The sequence below is a fragment of the Sminthopsis crassicaudata genome, chromosome X, assembly GCF_048593235.1.
Source record: "Sminthopsis crassicaudata isolate SCR6 chromosome X, ASM4859323v1, whole genome shotgun sequence".
In the NCBI taxonomy this organism is placed as follows: domain Eukaryota; kingdom Metazoa; phylum Chordata; class Mammalia; order Dasyuromorphia; family Dasyuridae; genus Sminthopsis; species Sminthopsis crassicaudata.
In genome coordinates, this window is record NC_133623.1 from 3,547,773 (window position 1) to 3,572,180 (window position 24,408).

The 24,408-nt window shown below is 59.6% G+C and overlaps 1 protein-coding gene across 2 annotated transcripts; it reads left to right on the forward strand.

Annotated features, from left to right (window-relative positions):
• Positions 1-407: 407 nt before the first annotated feature.
• Positions 408-23,482, forward strand: MED12 (mediator complex subunit 12). 2 transcript variants are annotated; one of them, XM_074278279.1, is made up of 44 exons: positions 408-604; positions 958-1,062; positions 2,273-2,464; positions 2,971-3,130; positions 3,222-3,394; positions 3,574-3,684; positions 3,806-4,060; positions 4,353-4,499; positions 4,621-4,720; positions 4,809-4,945; positions 5,362-5,493; positions 5,798-5,924; positions 6,354-6,583; positions 6,708-6,788; positions 6,910-7,080; positions 7,222-7,366; positions 9,207-9,325; positions 9,510-9,653; positions 10,193-10,356; positions 10,478-10,609; positions 10,728-10,958; positions 11,068-11,212; positions 11,495-11,615; positions 11,820-11,921; positions 12,591-12,704; positions 13,093-13,259; positions 13,387-13,566; positions 14,705-14,776; positions 15,147-15,283; positions 15,437-15,598; positions 15,766-15,877; positions 16,023-16,112; positions 16,481-16,590; positions 16,890-17,025; positions 17,156-17,317; positions 17,804-18,178; positions 18,312-18,459; positions 18,693-18,898; positions 19,049-19,126; positions 19,214-19,431; positions 22,173-22,407; positions 22,747-22,854; positions 23,019-23,100; positions 23,253-23,482. In XM_074278279.1, exons 1-44 carry the CDS (start codon positions 506-508, stop codon positions 23,294-23,296), a joined length of 6,459 nt encoding a protein of 2,152 aa, XP_074134380.1. In that variant the 5' UTR covers positions 408-505; the 3' UTR covers positions 23,297-23,482. The 2 variants fall into 2 exon arrangements, with proteins under 2 accessions (XP_074134380.1, XP_074134379.1); XM_074278278.1 differs by having other exon boundaries at positions 15,147-15,598.
• The last annotated feature ends 926 nt before the right edge of the window (positions 23,483-24,408 follow it).

The window sequence follows — 24,408 nt, forward strand, 5'->3', positions numbered from 1 at the left end:
ACGGGGTTAACCGGGCACGTAGCAGCCTCGGAGGCACTCGCCCCGGGCCTCCGCCCCGGGCCGTATTGGACAGGTGAGGAAATTGTGAAGCGACTCAGGAGGCAGAGGGCCCGGCAAGTGGTTGGGGAGCCGGTAGGTGCCCTCGGACAGGCAGGCGGGGGGGGGGGGGAAGCCGGACGGCCGAAAGGATCCAGGGAAGGGGGTACAGGCGACTGGGGTGGGGGTACGGGGGCCGGGAGCTGCGGACTAGGCGCACGTGGCTCCGGGATCCCGAGCTGCTCTCCGGCTTGGCCGGCCGAGACCGCTGGTCCGTTTCCGGCTCCGCCCCCAAGAGCATGGGCCCGCCCCTCGACCCGCCTCCGCGATGGGTCCACCCCCCTCCCCGCCCTCGCCCGCCCCTGCCCCCGCCCCCTTCCGCTCTCGGCGCTCAGTCGTCTCTCGTTCGCTTTCCTCACTCCGGGCCGGGCCCAGCCGGCGCCGCGGCTGCTTGGGGCTACCGGCCAAGATGGCGGCCTTCGGCATCCTGAGCTACGAGCACCGGCCACTGAAGCGGCCGCGGCTGGGCCCGCCCGATGTCTACCCTCAGGACCCCAAACAGAAAGAGGTGCGCGCGGCCCGGCCCGGTTCGGCCCGGGGGCGGGGGGGGGGGAGGGGAGGGGGCCGAGGAGAGGAGGGGGGAGGGGAAGGGAGGGAGAAAGGAGGAGGGGAGGGGACCCGAGGGCGATTGTGGGGGGGGCCCCTCCCTCCGTCCCTAGTCCGCCGGGTCCTGGAGGATGCCGCGGGCCCTGCCCCCGGCGCCCCGCCAAAGTTGGCCGGCCGGGCCCCCCTCCCCCAGGAGAGTTGGGGACCGGCGGCCGGCCGGCCGTTAACTGTCACCAACTGTCAGCGAGGCCCCCCTCTTCCCCCCCACCCCCCCGCCGGAGCGCTGATAGCTCAAGGGCTCCCCTTTTCCCTCAGGACGAGCTGACCGCCCTGAACGTGAAGCAGGGCTTTAACAACCAGCCTGCCGTGTCCGGGGATGAGCACGGCAGCGCCAAGAATGTCAACTTCAATCCGGCCAAGGTGAGCCGCGGGGCTGGGAGGGGCCCAATCAGCACCCCCCCACGCCCATACCCCGGCCAGCTGCCTCCCGCAGCCCCTAGCGAGCTCTCCGCCAAGGGTTCCAACGCTCCCCGCCCCCCCCACTTAGTTCTCAACTAGTCCTCCTCACTTCATTCTCCTCTACTAGTCCCCTCCCACTTAGTTCTCCTCAGCTAATCCCCTTACTTAATTCTCCCTAACTAGTCTCCCTCACTTAGTTCTCAACTAGTCCTCCTCATTAATTCTCCTCAACTAGTCCCCTCCCACTTAGTTCTCCTCAGCTAATCCCCTTACTTAGTTCTCCCTAACTAGTCTCCCTCACTTAGTTCTCAACTAGTCCTCCTCATTAATTCTCCTCAACTAGTCCCCTCCCACTTAGTTCTCCTCAGCTAATCCCCATATTCTCTTCAACTTGTTCTCCCCACTTAGTTCTCAGCTAGTTCTCAACTAGTCTCCTCCTCCCACTTACTTCTCCTCAGCTAATCCCCTTACTTAGTTCTCCCTAACTAGTCTCCCTCACTTAGTTCTTAACTAGTCCTCCTCATTAATTCTCCTCAACTAGTCCCCTCCCATTTAGTCTTCCTCAACTTGTCCTCCCCCCATAGTTCTCAGCTAGTTCTCAACTAGTCTCCCCTTCCCACTTAGTTGTCCTCAGCTAATCCCTCCCCACTTAGTTCTTCTCAACTAATTTTCAGTACTTAGGATTCAGCTAGCCCCCCCAACTTAGTTCTTAGTCCCCCCACTTAATTCTCCAAAGCTATTCCCCCCCCCACTTAGTTCTCCTCAACTATTCCCTTCCTCCTTAATTCTTAGCTAGTCCCCCTACTTAGTTCTCCTCAGCTAGGCCCCCCACTTGGTTCTTCTCAGCTAATCCCTCCCAGCAAGTTCTCAGTTAGTCTCCCCACCTTGCTTCTAGCTCTAGAGGGAGTGCCCCCAGCAAACCGTTTAACCCCCTCCCTAATCATTTCTCCCAGGGATGCCCCCTAGCCAGCTCTCCCAGCTAACTCCCCAGCTGATTTCTAACCCATTCCCACTGGCCTCCAAAGAAAGGAGGGGTGGTAGCTGGGGTGGTGGGTAGCACTGGTCCCTGGGAGAAGTGGGCTGCACTGAAGTATGCCGGCTGCCCCATCTGCCAAGGGGGCTGGCCGGGGGGCCCTCTGGACCAAGCGCTTCCTTCTCCCTCTCCCCTCAGATCAGCTCCAACTTCAGCAGCATCATCGCGGAGAAGCTTCGCTGTAATACTCTCCCTGATACAGGGCGCCGAAAGCCCCAGGTGAATCAGAAAGATAACTTTTGGCTGGTCACCGCTCGGTCCCAGAGTGCCATCCACGCATGGTTCACGGACTTGGCTGGCACCAAACCACTCACACACTTAGCCAAAAAGGTGAGGCCCTGCTTGCTGGGGCCCGGCAGACCTGGCTCTCAGCTGCCGGCTCCCCCCCTTGCCGTTCCCGCCTTGTCCCGGGCTGACTCGGGGCTCCCCCTATTCCCACTGCTTCCCCTCCCGTACTCTGTTGCCACCAAACTAGCCTCCTCTGCCCTTTCTCCCACTTGTCAACCTATCTCCTGTCTTCCTGCCATAAATTTTATGCGCCATCAGTTCCCCAGGCCCGAAGGTGCTCCCTAGGAATCTCTCGTGTCCTTCAGATCCCGCTCCTCGGGCACACTGTGTGGCCATGTTCTGTGTGTTCTCGGTACTCCCTTCTCTGATAAGCCTGTTAATATTATTGTATGTCCCCTAAGAGAACACGGGAAGGCCTTCAAGGGAGGGATAGCCTTCGATTTTGTAGCTAGTCCCAAGAGCAGAGAGACTCAATTCAGCTGACTGGAGAATGGCTTCCATGGCAGCAGCTTTAGGATTCTGACAGTCACTCTGGCATCCACACGTAGGTGCCCATCTTTGGGAAGAAGGAGGAAGTGTTTGGCTATTTGGCCAAGTACACGGTACCCGTGATGAGGGCTGCCTGGCTCATCAAGATGACTTGTGCCTACTATGCGGCAATCACCGAGACCAAGGTCAAGAAGAAGCACGTCATTGACCCGTTCATGGGTGAGTAACGCCAAAGCACAGGTACCTCTCCCCGACCCCCGCCACCTGGCTTTCTTGACTCCAAATGTCCCTTTATTCATCCCATTTCCAGAGTGGACCCAGATCATTACCAAGTATCTGTGGGAGCAGCTGCAGAAGATGGCCGAGTTCTACCGGCCAGGGCCTGGAAGCTGCGGTTCTGCCTCAGGGTCCCTCCCCCACGACGTGGAGACAGCCCTTCGGCAGTGGGACTACAATGAGAAGCTGGCCATGTTCATGTTCCAGGTAGCAGGAAATGGGGTGAACTAAGTGTGCGGGGGGGACCCCAGGCCTAGCCTGAGCCTAGCACGGCTCATCGGGGAGCCAGGTTGCACTTGGGGCTCATTGGATTGCCTTGAAATCCCAGGCTGTCCCATTCTGCTGATCCCTTTCCCCTGACGTGCCTCCTACCCCCATACTTTCAGGACGGGATGCTGGACCGGCATGAATTCCTCACTTGGGTCCTTGAGTGTTTTGAGAAAATCCGGCCTGGAGAGGATGAGCTGCTCAAGCTCTTGCTGCCTCTGTTGCTGCGGGTGAGGCCCCAGAGCTGAGATTCGGGACTGGGACTGAAGCCAGAGGCCCTGGGTGCGAGGGGTTGGGCTGAAGGGAAGGGCCCAGACTTCCGTGGTTCCGAGCGCCATGTCCTTTCCACAGTACTCGGGGGAGTTTGTTCAGTCTGCGTACCTCTCTCGACGGCTTGCCTATTTTTGTACTCGGAGACTGGCCCTCCAGCTGGACGGTGTGAGCGGCCACCCTGGCCACGTGCTCGCCACTCAGCCTGGCGGCACATTGCCCCCGACCCCTGCTCCTCAACCCCCAGCCGGCAGCCAACCCTCCACACCTTTTGGGGAATTGCTCCAGTGTCCCCAGCATCGACCTCTGGTTTTTGGGCTCAGCTGCATCCTTCAGGTGAGTGCCGAACCATGGCGAGCCATCGGGGCTGCCACTTGGGGGCGACTAGGGTACATATCTCAGTGGGGTTGGGAGTCGGGCCTCCATCCCAGATTGGTGTCCTGGGGTCCCAAGGAATATAGTGGGGTGGGGCGAGGGGAGGGGAGGAAAGGAGGCCTCCCCCTGCTCAACTGCCCACTCTCCATACTGGAGGTGGCAGGACTGGCACCGGGCAGGAGCCTAACAGGTTTGGGCTTGTCTTGAAAAGAGACTCCCGGTAACTGGCCCTTTCCTCCGGCTTGTCTCCCAGAGCATCCTACTCTGCTGCCCCAGTGCCCTCGTCTGGCACTACTCACTGACCGACAGCAGGATTAAGACTGGCTCGCCTCTTGACCATCTGCCCATCGCTCCCTCCAACTTGCCCATGCCCGGCGGCAACTCGGCCTTCACTCAGCAGGTACTCTTAACTGGTAGCGCGGGCTCTGGGGGTGACACCGATCTCCCTGCCAGCACTACTCCTCTTGGCCGTCCGGAGAACCATGGCTTCCTTGTCCACCGCCACCTTTCTCTTGGCGCAGGTCCGGGCAAAATTAAGAGAAATCGAACAGCAGATCAAGGAGCGGGGCCAGGCTGTTGAAGTTCGCTGGTCCTTTGATAAATGCCAAGAGACGACAGCAGGTAGGTCCCTTCATGTGTGGGTGGTGCCCAAGTGGGTGGGGACACACAGTAGGGGGGGCGCCCCTTTGATCCACCACCTCCTTTGCAGGGTTCACCATAGGCCGTGTGCTTCACACTTTGGAAGTGCTGGACAGCCACAGCTTTGAGCGTTCCGATTTCAGCAACTCCCTGGACTCCTTGTGTAATCGCATCTTTGGATTAGGGCCCAGTAAAGACGGCCACGAGGTAGGCAGCCAGGAGCCGGGGCTCAAGGGGGCCTGGACCGTGGAGGGATGAAGAGAGTGGTGATCCATGAAACTGGCCGCTGTTTGTCTACAGACTCGGTGTTACCGGGCCTAAGCTGGTGACGACCGTTGTCTCTTCTCTGTCTGGCAGCTGGATGGTGCGGGGCCTTGAGGCAGGAAGACCTAAATTTGGTTCCCAGCCATCTGCTAGCTGTGTGATTTAGTTACTCGGTTTGCCTCGGTTTCCTCAACTGTAAAACAGGGTCATCACAGTGCCCACTGCTCGGGGTTGTTGTGTGGCTCCCGTGAGGAAACCAGTGAAGACCTTAGCATGGTGCCCAATGCATAGCGGGTGCTTAATGAGTCTTCCCTTCCTTCTTTTTCTCCTCCTTCCGGCTCTGGCTCCCCGGTTCCCAGATCTCCCCTGATGACGATGCTGTGGTAGCACTTCTGTGTGAATGGGCTGTCAGCTGCAAGCGTTCTGGCCGCCACCGGGCCATGGTCGTCGCCAAGCTCTTGGAGAAGAGACAGGCCGAGATTGAGGCAGAGGTCAGAAGGGAGGAAAGAGACAGAACAAGTCTGGCTAAGGACAAGGGAGTTGGGCCTGAGTTGGAGTCAGTGGTGAAAGTCTACGAGGGCAAAGATTAATCAGAGCTGGAGTTGGGGGGGCCCAGGGGGAGGGAGCTGAGGTGAGGGGGGAGCCCAGGGTGAAGGAATAATGGAGGTCAGAGAGAGCCAGGGGCACAGAACAGAACTGCAAGCTGGAGGCTAAAGCAAATTGTGGGGGGGAGTCTGAGTTGAGGGTGAGAACTGGGGCTCCAGAGATTCCCTTCCCTCTTGTCTCCTCTGACAGCGCTGTGGAGAGACCGAGGCAGTGGACGAGAAGGGCTCCATCTCATCGGGCTCCCTGTCTGCCCCAACTGCTCCCATCTTCCAGGATGTCCTGCTGCAGTTCTTGGACACGCAGGCGCCCATGCTGAGTAAGGATGGCTGCCCCTGGCAGCTGCTCCTCTCTCCTCCTCCCAAAGAGCTGGTGCTCAGGCCTCTGGGGCCAGGGCCGGGCTGGCGGACTCTCCACCGAGTATCTTGGCTAGGTCTGGGCTGAGCTGCCAGGGCGACAGGCAACCCTGAGAAGACAGCTGTGTTATCTACAGTCACCATTTGGGGGCGACTGGGGGCATTCAGGAGATACTTATTATCACTTAAAATTTCACTTGAGAAGGACCCATGTAGGGGAATGCTTGGAGTCCCCCAGAAACCAGCTGTCTGCGTGACGGTGAACTTTCCCCCTTGGATGTGGATCCAGCGGCAGCATCGGGTGGGGCCGGCTACACGCTCTCTGCCCGGCCTCGTTTCCCGTTGCCTCTGTCCTTGGGCATCCTCCTCTTCACCCCGTTCTGTCTCTGCAGCTGATCCGAGAAGCGAGAGTGAGAGAGTGGAGTTCTTCAACCTGGTGCTCCTGTTCTGCGAGCTTATCCGGCACGATGTCTTCTCTCACAACATCTACACCTGCACCCTCATCTCTAGAGGTGACCTGGCCTTTGGAGCCCCGGGGCCCCGCCCGCCCTCTCCCTTCGATGACCCCCCGGATGACCCCGAGCGGAAGGACACCGAAGGCAGTAGCAGCAGCAAGCTAGAGGTGAGCGGGCTCTCCTGTGTTTCCCGGCCTTGGCCGCTACCCCCAGAACCTGGTCACGTGCCCCTGGGAGCGGGGCGGGAAGGGAGTGCTTACCCTCATGGGCTGCATCTGCTTGTGTCCTCAGGATCCTGGACTCTCCGAGTCTATGGACATTGACCCTGGATCCAGCACACTCTTTGAGGACATGGAGAAGCCTGATTTCCCAGTAAGTCAGGTCCCGGCTGTGGCAGGTTCCACTCCCCCACTCTTCTTCCCCTGTGCCTGGCTCTTCTCTCTCCCTAGGCCTTCCTCCCCATCTCCAGATGTGTCCTCTCATCTTTCCTCAGATGTTCTCTCCCACAATGCACTGTGAGGGGAAAGGCAGCCCATCCCCTGAGAAACCAGATGGTGAAAAAGAAATGAAACCACTACTGAAGGAGAAAGTGGAGGGCACCTTGGGCATCCTCTACGAGCAGCCACGCCACGTGCAGTATGCTACCCACTTCCCCATCCCTCAGGTACCTGCCTGCTACCTCCTGCCGGTCTGCTCGTGTGCCCAGGGGTGGGCTGGATAGGGAAGAGCCCGGAATTCATCTGCTTGGGTGTGATCGAGGGCGGCCAGGTTGGGTGAGTCTGACCGGACTTTTGGGACCGTGCAGGAGGAGTCATGTAGCCACGAGTGCAACCAGCGACTGGTGGTCCTGTTCGGGGTGGGAAAGCAGAGAGATGATGCCCGCCACGCCATCAAGAAGATTACCAAGGACATCCTGAAAGTACTGAACCGCAAGGGCACGGCAGAGACGGGTGAGCGAGGTGGCAAGGCCCTTGAAGCAGCATGCTTTGTCATCTTCCCCAGGACAGAGACCTCTCAAGGGTCAGGGCTCCTCATTAAGAACCTTCAGGAAGAGCTGCAGGCCGCCTGAAACATCCCTTCTCATTCCCCTGTTTAGCTGGGTCCTTGAGAGGAGAAGCTGGGTCGCTGGGAGGTTCAATTGGGTCCCTAAGAGGCTCAGTTGGGTCCCTGGGAGGTTCAGTTGAGTCCCTGAGAGGAGAAGGTGGGTCCCTAAGAGGTTCAATTGGGATTCTGGGAGGTTCAGTTGGGTCCCTGAGAAGAGAAGATGGGTCCCTAAGAGGTTCAATTGAGTCCTTGAGAGGAGAAGCTGGTCCCTGGGAGGTTCAATTGGGTCCCTAAGAGGTTCAGTTGGGATTCTGGGAGGTTCAGTTGGGTCCCTAAGAGGTTCAGTTGGGCCCCTAAGAAGTTCAGTTGGGGCCCTAAGAGGTTCAGTTGGGATTCCGGGAGGTTCAGTTGTGTCCCTGGGAGGAGAAGGTGGGCCTCTAAAAGGTTCAATTGAGTCCTTGAGAGGAGAAGCTGGTCCCTGGGAGGTTCAGTTGGGTCTCTGGGAGGAGAAGTTTGGAATCTAGGAGGTTCAGCTATATCCCTGGGAGGTTCAGTTGGGACCCTGGGAGGTTCAGTTGGGACCCTGGGAGGTTCAGTTGGGTCCTTGGGAAGATCACTTGGGTCCCTGGGAGGTTCATTTGGGTCCCTAAGAGTTTCAGTTGGGTCTCTGGGAGGAGAAGTTTGGAATCTGGGAGGTTCAGTTGCGTCCTTGGGAGGTTCAGTCGGGTCTCTGGGAGGAGAAGTTTGGAATCTGGGAGGTTGTTGGGTCCCTAGGAGGAACAGTTGGGTCCTTGGGGAGGCTCGGGACAGAAGGTTCTCAGAGAAGGAGTACATTTCCTGGAGGCTGTCGCCTCCCTGTCTGTATTCATTTTTCTTGTGATTAGAGAAACAAATAACTTACAAAAGGCAGAGTGCTACATTTTCTCAGGACCCAGTCGCTACATCTCCTCGGCTCCCTTCCAAAATTCCCTTTGAGAAAGCAGGAATAGTTAGATTGTATATTGTTCGTGGGAGGCTGCCCTTCAACTGTAGCCAGCAGGGAGGGCTGCTGGGGGAGGGGGGCAGCGGCTGTGGAGCAGCTTGCCTTTTTACTTTGTCCCCCTCCTGGCGCATGATGTTCTCTGGCCTTGGCCTTCTTGGCCCTGTTCTCGATCTGTTCCGAGCCTCCCGTGCGCCTCCGAGTTCTCCGCATTCCTTCTCTCTCATCTCATTGGTATATTCCATTCCATTCCGGTGACCGGTCACTTCCCCTTCAGTGTCTCCTGGTCTGTCTGTGGCTCCCTCTGGTCGCAGATGGGACACTTGTCCACTCCAGGCCTCCTCAGAAGGCCGTCTCTCTCTCGAGTCATGGTAGGGTAGGTCAATTGGCAGTTTCTCTTGCCCACTCTCCAATTATCTTCCAGAACAATCAAGTCTCTGCCTTCACACCTTCCCGTGGCCCCTCCGACCATGAGCTGGCCCACCTCTGCCCCGTTGGCTGCGCTTGGTCACGAGAGAGGAGGGGATACTCGAGGACCCTCTGTGGTTCTTGGATTAGTCAACCTTTTTTTTTTAAAGATGGCTATTGATCGTATTTCTTCCGTTGCGACCTCTTTCGTGTTCTTCCATTAGCACCCGTTCCTTGAAAGCCATCGCCCGACCTCCTCTCGGCCTTCAACGTTTCTGGTGTCCCATATCCGAAACAGGCTGCAGGGCCTCCCTCGGGCTGTGTTCTGCCCCTTGACTGTCTGTCCCTTCTCCTCCCAGGTGGGGAAGACGGGCAGAAGAGGAGACGGAGTCGGCCCGAAGCCTTCCCCACGGCGGAGGACATCTTCTCCAAGTTTCAGCACCTGTCCCATTACGACCAGCACCAAGTCACGGCTCAGGTATGGGCCCCAGGCCGGGCCACGACACCTCGAGGCCTGCTCCTCACACTCATTTCCATCCTCCCGGCTCTTCCTTTTGCCTCTTTTCTTTTCTTTCGAGCAAGCCGAAGCTCCCTGGCGCCTCCTTCCGTGTCCCGGTGCTTGTCAGCTCAGCCGCTCAGCCTCATTGCCCTGCCCTCCCCAGGTCTCCCGGAATGTTCTGGAGCAGATCACAAGCTTTGCCCTTGGCATGTCATACCACCTGCCCCTGGTACAGCACGTACAGTTCATTTTCGACCTCATGGAATATTCACTCAGCATCAGTGGCCTCATCGACTTTGCTATCCAGGTGGGGAGTTGGGGCGGGCGGGTTGGAGGGCAAGAGATCACATGTAGCAAGCCAGGCCAGGTCCAAGGTGCGGAGAGTGCCAGGAGCCTGGGCGGCTCTCGCTCCTTCTGGCTCTTAGCTTTCCCAAAGCGCTTTCCTTCTGAGCGACCGAGGTAGGTGGTGGTGATCGCGCTCCAGATCACAGTCTCTGGACCTGGCCGAGGTCGTGTAGCTAGGAAGGGAATGGCAGAGTCAGGACTGGGACCCTGGGCTTCTCGCTCCAAGACTGCCACGCTGTCTCCCCCAGTGCTTTGTGACTTGCTGATGATTCCCACGTGAGAAGAGGGAGGGGCCAAAGGTCCCCCCTCCTTCTCCCTGACTGGGTCGCCAGGGAGAAGCCTCCCTTGGAGGTGGTCCCTGCGTCCCCGGTCACTGGGGAAGGGCAGTCATGGGCTGAGGAGTCCAGGATCCCAGGCAGACTCTGCCTGGGGAGAGGGCGTAGGGCATCGACGGGATGGCCAGGGCCTTCCTCTCACCTCCTCCCTGCCCTGTATTGGCAGTTGCTGAACGAACTGAGCGTGGTGGAGGCGGAATTGCTTCTCAAGTCCTCCGACCTCGTGGGCAGCTACACCACCAGTCTGTGCCTGTGTATCGTAGCCGTGTTGAGGCACTACCACGCCTGCCTCATCCTCAACCAGGACCAGATGGCACAGGTCTTCGAGGGGTAAGCCGAGACGATTGGGACCATCCTCGGGCCAGGGACCCCCTCGCCTCTTGGCCCGGGCCGCAACGCCAGGGCCTTGCTCGCATGAGCTAACCCCGCTTTCCCCTCTTGTTCCCATCAGCCTTTGCGGAGTGGTGAAGCACGGCATGAACCGGTCAGATGGCTCCTCTGCAGAGCGCTGCATCCTAGCCTACCTGTATGATCTGTATACCTCCTGCAGTCATCTAAAGAGCAAGTTTGGGGAGCTCTTCAGGTGAGAGGGGGCCTGTCCAGCCTGGGGTGGGCTTCCTGGGCCCAGGCCCCATCCCTCTCTTTCCCAGGTCTCCCTCACTCTGGCTCTCCTCTCTCTTTCTTGTCCCCTGCCCCCCCAGTGACTTTTGCTCCAAGGTGAAGAACACCATCTACTGCAACGTGGAGCCCTCGGAGTCGAACATGCGGTGGGCCCCTGAGTTCATGATCGACACGCTGGAGAACCCAGCGGCACACACCTTCACCTACTACACTGGGCTGGGCAAGAGCCTCAGCGAGAACCCCGCCAACAGATACAGCTTTGTGTGCAACGCCCTCATGCACGTCTGCGTGGGCCACCACGACCCTGACCGGTATGGCCCGGGCCTGGGGCCCCATTCAGCCAAATGGGGAGCTCGGGGGCTAGTGTGGGGAAGAAGGGGGGGACCCTGACCTTTCTCAAGGAACATCCCTCTTCCCTAGGGTGAACGACATTGCCATCCTGTGTGCCGAACTGACTGGTTACTGCAAGGCCCTGAGTGCCGAGTGGCTCGGGGTACTCAAGGCCTTGTGCTGCTCCTCCAATAATGGCACCTGTGGCTTCAATGACCTGCTCTGCAATGTAGATGTGAGTCTGGGGGGGCCAGAGGGGGTGACTAGCTAAGCCTGGTGGGAAGGACAGAAGGGGTGACTAGACAGGCCTGAGGGGCCAGAGGGGGTGACTAGCTAAGGCTGGTGGGAAGGACAGAAGGGGTGACTAGACAGGCCTGAGGGGCCAGAGAGGGTGACTAGCTAAGGCTGGTAGAGGGCCAGAGGGGGGTGACTAGCTAAGGCTGGTAGGGGCCCAGAGGGGGGTGAGTAGCCAGGCCTTCCGTCACTTTGGAACACTGAGCTTCCCTTCCTTTCCTAGGTCAGCGACCTGTCCTTTCACGACTCCCTCGCCACCTTTGTCGCCATTCTCATCGCCCGGCAGTGCCTGCTCCTAGAGGACCTCATCCGCTGTGCAGCCATCCCATCACTGCTCAATGCTGGTGACTAAGCAGCCCGAAGGGCTTCCCTATGGCCTTCGAGGCCAGACCCTTCCTGCCAAACCCCCAGGAGCCAGCTTCCTGGCTCCTGGATTCCCCGTGCCCTTCGTAGCCCTGCCCTGCTTCCGCAGCCTGCGGCCCCTGCCCTCCCCTCCAGTCGGGGTGCTCCAGCCTTTTTCTCAGTTCAGTGTTGCTTTATCCTACCAGCTTGCAGTGAACAGGACTCCGAACCAGGTGCCCGCCTCACCTGCCGAATCCTGCTCCATCTTTTTAAGACACCGCAACTCAACCCCTGCCAGGCCGATGGCAGTAAGTGGGCCTGACTGCTGGGCTTTGCTAGCTAAGGCTTTGGAGGTGGCATCCTGGCGCATCCCGCTGACTTTGTTCCATCCCGTTCCCTGATGTGAGGGTGGCTGGGTGTTCCCTGGTGTGAGGTCCGGAGTGCTGTGTCTTGAGTCAGGAGTATTGTTTTCAGATCTGGCCTCAGCTACTTACTAGCTAGCCAAGTCACTTCACCCTGTCTGCCTCAGTTTCCCCATCTGTAAAATGAGCCAGAGAAGGAAATGTCAGACCCCTCTAGTGTCTTAGCTGGGAAGACCCCATATGGGATCACAGAGAGTTACTGGAAACCAACTGAACAATCTCCCTGAACCCCCTCGAGTTTCCACTCTGCTTTTGCGAGGCCCATTTCCCATTAGTCCCCTCTTCGTGCATTTCACCGTGGCATGTGCTGTCTCCCCCTCCACCCCGGGACTCCTCAGCTCTGCCAGGCCCAAGGTATGGCCCTTCCCCACCAGTTGGTATTCTCCAGCTTCCACCACTGCCATGGCACGTATTTGACCTCCCTTAGGAGCGTGTGTGGTGTCTCCCCGGTAGACCATAAGGTTCTTGAGGGCAGGGCCTGGTTTATTCTCGGGGCCTGGCACACAGTGGGCACTTGGTCACTGCTTCTCAGATTGACTAGCCTTCTCTCCACAGACAAGCCTGCTGTCGGGATCCGCTCCTCCTGCGATCGGCACCTGTTGGCAGCCTCCCAGAACCGCATTGTGGATGGCGCTGTGTTTGCCGTGCTCAAGGCCGTGTTTGTGCTCGGTACGGGCCAGGGGCGGCGTGGGGAGCGTGGCCGCGGGCCCGGCTGAGCCACAGAGGCCGGTCTTGGTGCCCCCAGAGCCCAGCACGTGCATCATGGACCCCCTCAGACAGTCGGTTCAGGGTGGGCTGCGCACCCGCCTTCTTGGAATTCATAAAATGAAACCTGTAGAATTACAGAGAAGCCCCATTGCTTGAAATCGGCTCATCGGAAAGTTTTCTGAAACCAGTGCTGGGGCCCCTGGTTGAGAAGGCCTGTTCTGCAGGGCAGCCACTTTGGGGAGGCTGAAGGGGAGTCAGGGCGGGTCGAGGGGAGGGGGCAGCCCTTCCTTTTCTTTTGCCCATGTTCTGGCCTGACCACCTTTGTTCCTTCCTCTCTCTGGGCCCCTAGGAGACGCTGAGCTGAAGGGCTCGGGCTTCACCCTGGCAGGAGGGGCAGACGAGCTTCCCGAGGAGGAGGGCGGGGGTGGCCGGAGGCCCGGGGGTCGAAGCTTCTCAGTGGAGACGGCCAGTCTGGATGTTTACGCCAAGTACGTCCTGCGCAGCATCTGCCAGCAGGTCAGTGCCACCCTGTAGGCCTTGGCCCATCCGACAGTTTGTCCTCTGGCTCGTTCTATTCCACCCCCACCCCCCACCCGTGACTGTTTCTTCCCCCACTCCCCACCCCCCAACTTTTCTCCTGCAGGAGTGGGTAGGAGAACGCTGCCTCAAATCCCTGTGTGAAGACAGCAATGACCTCCAGGACCCTGTGCTGAGCAGCGCCCAGGCCCAGCGCCTCATGCAGCTCATCTGCTACCCTCATCGGCTTCTGGACAACGAGGATGGGGACAACCCCCAGCGGCAGCGCATTAAGCGGATTCTCCAGGTAGGGTAGAAGGGCAGCCGAGGTGCCAGGCGAGGAGAGCGGGCCGTGCCCCTGGAAGCAGCGGAAGGGCCAACAGGGGTTGAGGGTAGGGGCAGAGCAAGGTTGAGGGGCAAGTGGCTCGCCTGGCCTGAGGAGGGCCGTCCATGCCGGGGAGGGGGCTCAGGGGCATCTCCTCCGTGAGGGACCACGGTGGTCAGCAAGTGAGCAGGCACTGATGTGGCCTTACATCCCACATGTCACGCTGACACAGATGCCATTTGCACCCGCAGACACGGGGCTGATGGAGATCACACACACAGTAGCCATGGGAGTGAGCACCAATTTTATTTCATCTTCTTGTCCTCATTTTCCACTTGAGGAAGCTCAGGTGGGCACAGAGCTACCGTGGCTCGCCCAGGATCACACTGCTTTAGGCCATCCCTGGTCCAGGCAGGGCTGGTACTGTCCCCTGGACCTGGCCTCCACCCCTACCCCAGTGGCTTAAATTTGGGCTGTGATAAGTACACTTCCAGCTGCCCCTTCTACTCTGGGCCTGGTACAGCGTGTCACCCATGGGATGCCCGGAGTGAATGCGCTGTTTGATCCGAACCCAATTCAGCGGCGTTCCCTCTCTGAGATAGGACTGCAAATGTTATCCCCACTTTACAAATGAGGAAGCTGAGACACGTAGAGGTCAAGGAAACCAGTCAGAGTGGGGATTGCAGCTTGGGTCTCCTGGCCTGGTTTCAGCCCCTCCTCATGGCACTGCTGGGTTTAATCTGTCTGTTTACTGCTATTCTATCTGAAGGAGCAGAAGAGATCACTCCTGTGGGTTCCTTTACCAAGAACAGCTGCCATTTGGGTCCGACTTTAGGGTTTTATAATAGCTTGACTTCAGTAAAAGCCCGTGAGGTTTGGTAGTTTTTATGTAGGCCCCATTTCATCGACGAGGAAACTGAGGCTAGATCGAGCGTTCACAAAGTTGAGTGAGTACCGGAGGCAGATTTCAAACCCCCCATGTTGCCCTTGAGACTTGGAAGTTTGTGACTGAAGGGGTGTGGCTCCCGGGAAGGGGCTGGTGGGAGGCCTGGGTTTGGGAAGAGGAGGCCCAAGGCTAACGAGGCCGGGGTGTGGGGCTGGGCCCGGGCTTGTCTTGCAGAATCTGGACCAGTGGACCATGCGGCAGTCCTCCTTGGAGCTGCAGCTCATGATCAAACAGACTCCCAACAATGTGAGTGATGAAGCGCCCCTTTCCCCACTTCCTGCCCTCACCTGTGGGGGAGGCGACTCCAGGGCTTCTGGTCTGGGAGAGGTAAAGGGGGAGGGAAGAGGACAGAAACGGGGGCTGATGGGCACGAGTGGGGCTCGGGCCTGAGGCGTGTCGGCTTTGGGCCTGGTGATCTAGGTGGGGAGACCAGGCTGAGAGCAGGGGGGCGGTGGAGAAAACGGACACGCTGGAGGGCAGGATTTCCAATGGAGTCCTGTCCCCCACCCTGCCATCTGCCCTCCTCCTCCTCCACCCCTGCCATCACCTCCCACCATCTGCCCTCCTGCGCCTCCAGCTGGCTATGTAGCCCTCCCATCCCCCTCGTCCTCCCCAGGAGATGAACTCCCTCCTGGAGAACATTGCCAAGGCCACCATTGAGGTTTTCCAGCAGTCGGCGGAGACGGGGGCGGCCGCAGGAGGCCCCGCCACCACGGTGCCCCCCAGCAACAACAAGGCTAAGCCTGTACTCAGGTGGGGGAAAAGCCTTTCGGGCCCCAGACCGCCCCAGGAAGACCCTGGCACGGCCGCCCGGGGGGGGGAGGGGGATCCCTGCCGGCCCTGTGCTCCACGTTTCTCTCGCCCCGACCCACCGCAGCCATATCTGCCTTCCTCCCCCCGCCCCAGCTCCCTGGAGCGCTCCGGGGTGTGGCTAGTGGCCCCGCTCATTGCCAAGCTGCCCACCTCCGTGCAAGGCCACGTGCTCAAAGCTGCTGGGGAAGAGCTGGAGAAGGGGCAACACCTGGGCTCCTCCTCCCGAAAGGAACGGGACCGGCAGAAGCAGAAGAGGTGAGCGGGAGACCTGCGGGGCGCCAGGGCTGGCCCTGGGCTGGAGGAGATTAAAGGGAAACCGATCCAGGGCTGGCAGCTGGGTGGGAGATAAGATGAGGGGACGGGCCCCATCGGCAGCCTCTGTTCCCTCATCCTTCCCTGGTCCCCCCTGTCTCTTCCACTAGCATGTCCCTGCTGAGCCAGCAGCCCTTCTTGTCACTGGTGTTGACTTGTCTGAAAGGGCAAGATGAGCAGCGGGAGGGTCTTCTGACCTCCCTCTACAGCCAGGTGCACCAGGTACGCAGGCTGCTCCGGAGCAGGCCCAAGCCAGCTGGCCGTGGGCAGCTCAAGGGGCAGGGGGGCGCATGGCGTGCTTCCTAGGGGTGGGCTCTGCCTGCCCGCTCGCTCCACCATGGTGGGGCTCTCCTTGGCTTTTTCCTAGATTGTTAACAACTGGCGGGATGACCAGTACTTGGACAACTGCAAGCCCAAGCAGCTGATGCATGAGGCCCTGAAGCTGAGGCTTAACCTGGTGAGCTCTGGAGGCCGGGGCTTGGGGCTGGGACCCACACTGAGGGAGCAGGAGCCCTGGCAGAGCGGAACACGAGCTGCCCCCAGGTGGGGGAGACGATGGGCTGGCGCACCGGGCTAGTTTGGCAGGGGCTGGCAGGCTCGAGCCCGGGTCGGGTGTTGCCCACATGATGCAGGGCACAGTGAGGCTACTTAGGCATCTGCTAGGCCCTCCTCCCTGCCCCCCCCTCAACCCCCTTATTCTCTAGGCGGGACAGCCAAGCTGGGACAGGGTCGAGCCCAGGCGAGCCGTTGTTTTGGCCCTGAGTGCTGTGCCTCAAACCCGCCGCCAGGGAGGGCACAGCGGCTCAATCAGATTTTGCCCGGCAGGTTGGGGGCATGTTTGATACAGTCCAGAGAAGCACCCAGCAGACGACTGAGTGGGCGGTCCTGCTCCTGGAGATCATCATCAGTGGCACCGTGGATATGCAGTCTAACAAGTAATAGCTCCCCCCAGTCCTGGCCCTTGTGCCCGATGGCCCTGGTCTGACGCCCGCCGGGCCCCATTGCTCCCAGGCACCCTCTGAGCTGCCACTCTGTGCCAGTGCTGAGCCATGAGGGAGCGGGGGGCCCTTCTGACTCCCACGGACACCTTGACCCTGGGACCCCCGGTGGTACTGCAGCGGTGCTGTCTGCAGTGATTCTGGCAGAGGCCTTGTGCTAATCCTGCCCCTGTGCCCCCCTTCTCTGGCTCCGTGCGTGTGTGTCGTGCGTGTGCGTGTGCTGCCCCCTCCCACAGCGAGCTCTTCACCACCGTGCTGGACATGCTGAGCGTGCTGATCAATGGAACGCTGGCCGCGGACATGTCCAGCATCTCTCAGGGAAGCATGGAGGAAAACAAACGGGCATACATGAATTTGGTGAAGAAATTACGGGTGAGCGGGGGCCTGGAACCCTGGGCTCGGGCTTCGGTTCCGGCTGCAGCGCCCCGAGCCATTGGGTCCGGCTCTCGGGGGACGGGTGCTTCCTGACCCCGTGCCCTTCTGGCTTTTCTCGCACCTGCAGAAGGAGCTGGGGGAACGCCAGTCGGACAGTCTGGAAAAGGTCCGCCAGCTCCTGCCACTGCCCAAGCAGACGCGGGACGTCATCACCTGCGAGCCGCAGGGCTCCCTTATTGACACCAAAGGCAATAAGATCGCCGGCTTTGATTCCATCTTCAAGAAGGAGGCACGTCCCACTCCCTTTCACACGCCCACCCGCCCGGCCTTGGCCTCTGCGGGACGCTCTTGCTGGCTCTTTCCCGGCGGCCTCGGTGCCTGCCTGGAGCGGCAATCACCCCCCGCCCTTGCTCTCCCACTTTTCTCACCACATCTGGGCACACTATCCACCCCCCTCTGTGACCCACACAAGCTCCCTTGCTTGAGGTGAGTTGCGTCCCAGGCCTCGCTGTAGCCGGCCTGGGTGGATGGCTGCCGGCCCGGTTCTGGGCCAGATCTAACAAGATGGAAGGGAACGTTCCGTTCAGCAGGCAGCTCCTAAGTGCCCGCGGAGCAAGAGGTGCCCGCGTGTCTGTTACGGTCAGACACGTTTTCTCATCTGCTTCCGCCCACTTCTGTAGCCTTGTGTCCGCCTCTCCCGGAGCCGCCGGCTTTCTGCCCCTTGGTGTGCCCTGGGTTTCTGGGGTTCACCCGCATTGTCTTTCTGTCTGAGCAGGGCCTCCAAGTCTCCACCAAGCAGAAGATCTCACCCTGGGATCTCTTTGAAGGACTGAAACCCTCAGCCCCTCTGTCCTGGGGCTGGTTTGGGACAGTACGGGTGGACCGGCGGGTAGCAAGGGGGGAGGAGCAGCAGCGCCTCTTGCTCTACCACACCCACCTTCGACCTCGGCCCCGGTCCTACTACTTGGAGCCATTGCCACTGCCCCCAGAAGATGAGGAGCCACCTGCCCCGGTCCTCCTAGAGCCAGACAAGAAGGCCCCTGAGCCCCCCAAGCCTGACAAGACTGGGCCGGCTCCCCCCAGCACAGAGGAGCGCAAGAAGAAGCCCCCCAAGAGCAAGAAGCGTCCTCAGGCAGCCAACAAGACTGAGGTCAGGGGCCCAGGGTCAGGATCTTTGGGGAGGCAAGGGGGGCACTGAAGTCACCAAAGAATCTGGTGTCATGGCTTCAGGCTCTTCCCTGTCCCCCCATCCCACCCTCTCTCTTCTCCCCCGTCACATACAGGACTACGGGTTGGGCCCGGGACGCAGCAGCTCCTATGTTCCGGTACCTACTGACCTCCTGCATCACGCCCCCGGGAGCTCCATCTCTCGCTTCGGCTACCCTCAGACACCCGTGACACTCTACACCCAGAACCAGCCTCTGCCTGCGGGTGAGTGCCGGTCTCGGGGGGTGATGGCAGCTGGCCCAATGGAGCCTTTTGGTGGGCTGTCTAGCCGCCCCCTGCCTGCCCTTAGCAGAATTGGGAGCCGTCTGGCCCTGGAGCCCAAGAGAAGGGGAGGCAAAGGCCAGAGAGCCCAAGCGGTCGGCCGCTGCGGTTCACTCCCGCCCCCCCCAGTAGAGCCCTGGGCATACGTCTGAGCCCTGTGCTCTTCTCTTTGCCAGGGGGCCCTCGCCTGGATACCACATATCGCCCAGTAAGGATGCCGGTACCCAAGCTCCAGACCCGGCCGTCATATTCAGGGGTGTTGCCTTCACCCATAACTGGGGTCATCAGCATCGACCCTTCCTACAAGACTCCTGTGTACAGGCAACAGCAGCCTCCGGTGCCGCAGGGCCAACTCCTACGTCAGCAACTTCAAGCCAAGCTGGTGAGAGGGGCGCGAGGGGGAGGCGTCCGTGGGCCGGGGAGGGCGTCGAGCCGTCCCAGCTCCATCCAGCTGCGACACTGAACCATGTGCAAGGAGACTTGGAAAGGGGAGGGGCAGAAGGTCAAGGCTCCACGTCCTTTCCCCTTCCAGAGTCAGGGGATGTTAGGCCAGCCACCCGTTCGCCAGATGACCCCTAATTCCTCCTATGGCTCACTGCAGGCCTCCCAGGTAAGGCAGGCGGAGGAAGGGGGGAGGGCAGGGGACCAAAGAGTGCCGAGTTTTCTGGGCCGTGACCTGTCTCGCCCTCCTCTCCAGGGCTACACTCCCTATGGTTCCCACATTGGACTGCAGCAGCACACCGGGCCAGCAGGCACGATGGTGCCCCCCAGCTACTCCAGCCAGCCCTATCAGAGCCCTCATCCTGCCGCCAACCCCACTCTCGTGGACCCTGCCCGCCACCTCCAGCAGAGGCCCAGTGGCTATGTGCACCAGCAGGCCCCAGGCTATGGGCACGGACTGCCCACCACTCAAAGGTAGCTAGGGGATTGATGGGGGCTCCCAACCGGGAAAAAGTGGGAAAGGTGGGGGGACCCCTGACAACAGAGGTCCTTTTGGCTTAGGACCGTGTGTATGTGCAGTGTCGGGACTATAAGGTTCCAATAAACTTCATGTGCCCTCCGCCCCCAGGGTCTGAGAGTTCAAAGGGCCCTCCAGGGTCATGCAGTCTGCTGACGGCCCACAAGTTTCTTGACTTAAAGAGTTGCAAAGAATGTGTGTGTGTGTATGTGTGTATGTTGTGTGCACAGGTGGGTACATCTGTGTGTGTGTGTGTGTGTGTGTGTGTGTGTGTGTGTGTGTGCGCGCGCACAGTGTCCACCTAGGCCCGTACGCTGCTAGATCAGCTCTGGGATGAGATCGGGCACGACTCTGGCCTGGTCCCTGCCCTTAGAGGCCATGCCACCTAGAGTAGGGCAAAGATACCAACCCAGACGTGCCTTTGGGGAGGGAGGGGCGTTCAAAGATTGGCCAGACTCTCCCCAGGAACGGGGCCCCAGTCCCAAGTGTTCTGGATCAGAAAGGGAAAGGAGAAGAGGGCCAGCCAGAGTGCGGGCGTGGGGAGGCCTTGAGCCATTCACCCTCGGGTTGGGCAGCAGCACCCGGTCCAAGCTGCCACTGTGATGGCAGGAATCTAATGATGCCCACGACCATCCCATTGATCACTGTCAGAGCATCTGGGAGAGAGGGAGGCGTCCTGGGCCCCATTTTTCAGATGAAGAAATCATGGACTTGAGAAGGGAAGGAAGCCTCTCGACCATGGCCACTCTGAGGACCATGGCGGGATTGAACATGACTCCAAGCCTTTGGGTCCTTATGCTGCACCACGCTGTCTCTCAAAAGAGAGGAGTAGGTTCAGAGTGGACTCTTACCCTCAGTGAGTCCAAGATGACCAACTCCACTGGACACAGGAAAGCAAGTGAACCCTCTGCCCCCACTAAGTCTGGTGGCCAGATCCCAGTGGGGGTCCACAAAGTCCAGGAATCTCGTGGGCCCGGCCCAGTGCAGGAAGGAAAAAAGCCGAGAGTCTGGGGACTGGGGCTACTCAGCATGAAAGAAGTGCTAGAGGGGAGCCTTCAGGAGAGGAGGACATTGAGGTCCAGCAATTTTAGGGGACTTGCCTGGGGCCACGCTGGCAGACAGGAGTGAGGCTGGGACACCACCCCACCTGGGCCTCCCGACCCAGAGCTTTCTCTGGTGTTCTGTGCTACGTCAGTGCCACGGCCTGGAGCAGCCTGGGGGCCGAGAGGGAGAGGACGGGTGGCATCTGGCCGACAGTAGGGTAGCATGGAGGAGGAAACGGTGGGCGTTATTGTCCAGAGATGGGAGTGACCGTCCTTCTGGAGGCCGCAGCGGGGAAAGGGGCAGTGGGCAGCAGAGCAGTTGGCTGTAAATTGGAGGTAGGGATTGTCCCGGGGAGAGTTGGGAGACAGACTAAGAAAGCCGGGATCTCTTGATTGAAGGCCTTGAAGGCCAGCCTTGAGTATTTGGACCTGATCCAGGAGGGAAAAGGGAGCCATTGATGAGGGTGATGACCCGAAGAAAAAGTAATTTAGGAACATTAATATGCCAGGAATAACATATAAGAGGGCTGATGGGAAAAAGAGGATGACAGTGGCCGGTGGGGGCGGGGGGGGCAACTTTAGGAGGCTGCCATATTGAGCCCAAAGGAAAGGGCTGACAATCTGGACTAGTTGGGACAGTGGCGGATATAGAAAAGGAGAGCTGATTTTGAGAACTAGACAGTACACCAAGGCTACGAAGGCTGAAAGCCTAGGAGAGCGGGACCTTTCAGGCCCGGAAGGCCCGTTAACAAAAACGGTGGCTGCTCGGAGGTGGAGAGTGACCACTTGCATTGGGTTTGCTTGGCCTTTTCCAAAACATTGTGGACGCTTCTGAGTCCTGTTGTCGGCATACGTCAATGCTCTCAGCCACCCCGGACCCCCAGAGTGAACCTGGCTGTCCTGTAGCTTGGCCCCATTCTCCTTGGAGGAGGAAGGAGGGAGCTGGCTTCTACTGGAAGGCCTCCGAAGGGCCGGCCGATAAGTTGGAGATAGGGGGTTATTCGGGGGAAAACGGGAGGCAAGAACTGGGGTACGTGCACAAGCTTGATGCCGCAGGGCTGGGGCTCTATTTGGGACTGGTCACTGTAGGGATGACTGTTGAAGGCTGGAAAATAGCCGAGTCCTCTAAGGGAATGAAAGGCTTGGAGGTGAGAGCGAAAGGTTAATGGCCTGGGCCTGGGGGGTGGGCGGTCAGAGGAGAGGTAGAAGGAAGAAGAGCCAAAGAAAGCATACATGGGAAGGCTGGAAATGAAGTGAAAACTTCCTGCTCCTTAGTCTGGAAAGGAGAGAGAGGGGGGAGGAAGGTGGGGAAAGGCCCCCTAGAAAAGGATCTGACAAACGTCCCTTCCCATGTGTGCATGGCCTCTACTCCCAAGGCCTGCTTTCCTTCTCACCTCCACCCCCAAGCCCAGACACAAAACTGGCTATAGCCGGGCCACTGGGAGGAATTGTGTGGAAAGGCGGGCAGACAATGCAGAGGTGCCAGAGTGCGGTCTCTCTCTCCCCCTGGAGGTCTCTGAAGAGCAAGAGGCTGCTCTGTCTGAGGCTGGAAAGACTGCTTCTGGGAGACAGGAGGATGGATAAAATGACCCTGGAAGTCCTTTGGGCTCAAGGCGACCATGGCCTTTTCTTCTCCTTGGCACTCTGCCCTGCAGGTTTGCCCACCAGTCACTACAGCAAACATCCATGATGGGGACCATGACCCCCTTGAGTGCTCAGGGGGTCCCTGCTGGGGTCCGACCCAGCCCCATCCTGCCTGAGCAGCAGCAGCAGCAGCAGCAACAACAGCAACAGCAGCAACAGCAGCAGCAACAGCAACAGCAGCAGCAGCAGCAACAGCAGCAGCAGTACCACATTCGGCAGCAGCAGCAGCAGCAGCAGATACTGAGGGTGAGTGGGCTATGGGGCTGGCCTCAGGCCTAGGCTTTCAGCTGAGTCTGTGGGGACCTCAATCTTAGCAACTCATCTCCACCCCATCCTACCCCCCAGGATGAAGGAGGGCCAGGGCTTTGAGGCTCAAAGAATGGCCCAAAGGTCCTGGCTAGGCTCCCTAGGGGTTCTGGGAAGAGGGAGTCCCCCAAGGAACTACCCGTTAGGCCCTCTCAAAAGCCCCGGTGAAGGGCAAAATGGAGATTCCTCCCCAGTTCCTCATCCACTCCCTTTCACTTGGCCCTCTCCCCTCAGCCCCCAAACCCATGCCAATCATGGCCCCTCTTTCTGTCCCTGTAGCAGCAGCAACAGCAGCAGCAACAGCAACAGCAGCAGCAACAGCAGCAGCAGCAGCAGCAACAGCAGCAGGCTGCACCCCCGCCACCCCAGCCGCAGCCGCAGCCCCAGGTAGCCGCCGTGCCACAGCCCCAGGCTCAGGGACAGCCGCCCGGGCTGGGCATGGGGGGAAGCTCGGGAGGAGGCGTGGGCCAGAGGCCGGGGAGTGCCAAGTGCCGGGCAGCAGGAGGATCGGGGAGGACACGCGTGATGGGCATCTCTCTGCCGCCCCTCAGTTCCAGCGGCAGGGCCTCCAGCAGACCCAGCAGCAGCAGCAGACGGCGGCACTGGTCCGACAACTACAGCAGCAGCTCTCCAGTAAGCCATCCCGTCCTGGCCTTGGGTTATGGGGGCAGGCCCCCTGGAGGGGGCGGGAGAGGAGGTCAGGCACCCCCCCCTCCGTGTCCCCCGGTGTCCCCTGAGCCTCTGCCCCCCAGTGCCCCAGCCCCGATCATCTCTCATCTCTGCAGATACCCAGCCTCAGCCCAACACCAACATGTTTGGACGCTACTAAGCCGCCCGAAGAGCTGCCCCTGGAGCTGACCACCCCGCCTCGGCCCCTTCCTCGGCCTCCGTTTTTAATGAGTTTTTAGTATTTTTGTTAAGATGAGGCTGCCGCACTGTCGGGTTTTGTACGCTATTTATACAGACATGCGGGGCTGGCTCAGCACCCAATACACAGCGCCTCTTTGCAAAGGGAGTGTTCAGGCTCTGTGTTTGTTGGGGCAGGATGGGGGGCCGGGGCTCCACAGACGATGTGAGAGTCACGGAACACGCGACCCGGGACGTGGTCCCCAAGGGGCCGTTGTCACTGAGCCCGACGCCCAGGCCTTTGGCCCATTCCGGTCTTTCCCTTGCTCGTAGAGTCAAAGATTTCAAGCTGAACCTTAGGGAGCCGGCAAACCCAAGCTCTTTATTTTTCAGAGGAGGGAAGGGGCAGAAGGGTTAAATGACTTGGCCAGAACCATACTGTGTCTGGGGCAGAATTCAGAGCCAGGACTTACTAAGTCCAAGCCCATGTCCTTCCCCAGCTGAGGAATGGCCCTTGGCCTGCCCAACAACCTCTTCAGCCAGAGTGGAGATCTTCTGCCCTGTGTGTCTAGTGTGGGCAGAGGCCCAAGGCCCCAAGGCTCAGTCTTATAGGGCAGGGTGCGCCCCTTCACCACAAGGCAGGAGTTTGAGAGATCCAGCCCAGCAGGGGCCATGGCAGTCCCCGCATGAGAGGCAGACTGGCTTCTGTCCTCCGCTTTGTTGGTGGATGGATCTCGTGGTCACATTTCGTGATGCCCTCCTGAGCCGTGGCCATGGGCTTGATTAACATTAGGCCTGGTTCGTGTGCACGGAAGCGAGGGGAGAGCTAGATGGGGCCAGAAGAGGGCTGCAGTGGTAGCTGCCTGGCCTGCCACATCTTGGCCTCTTTCCCCAATGAGTCCCCAGCCAGTCCCAAGGCCCGGGGGATGGTGGGTTAGGGCTGATGGCACCTTTGGGAAATGACCTTGAGTGAGCAAACACCGTCCAAACCCCAGAACCGACCCACTCTAATGGAAAGGGCTGGGTGACTCAGATCCAGCATTGAAATCATTGAAAAAGACAAGATTTAGGAGTCATCACTCATGGAGATCACAT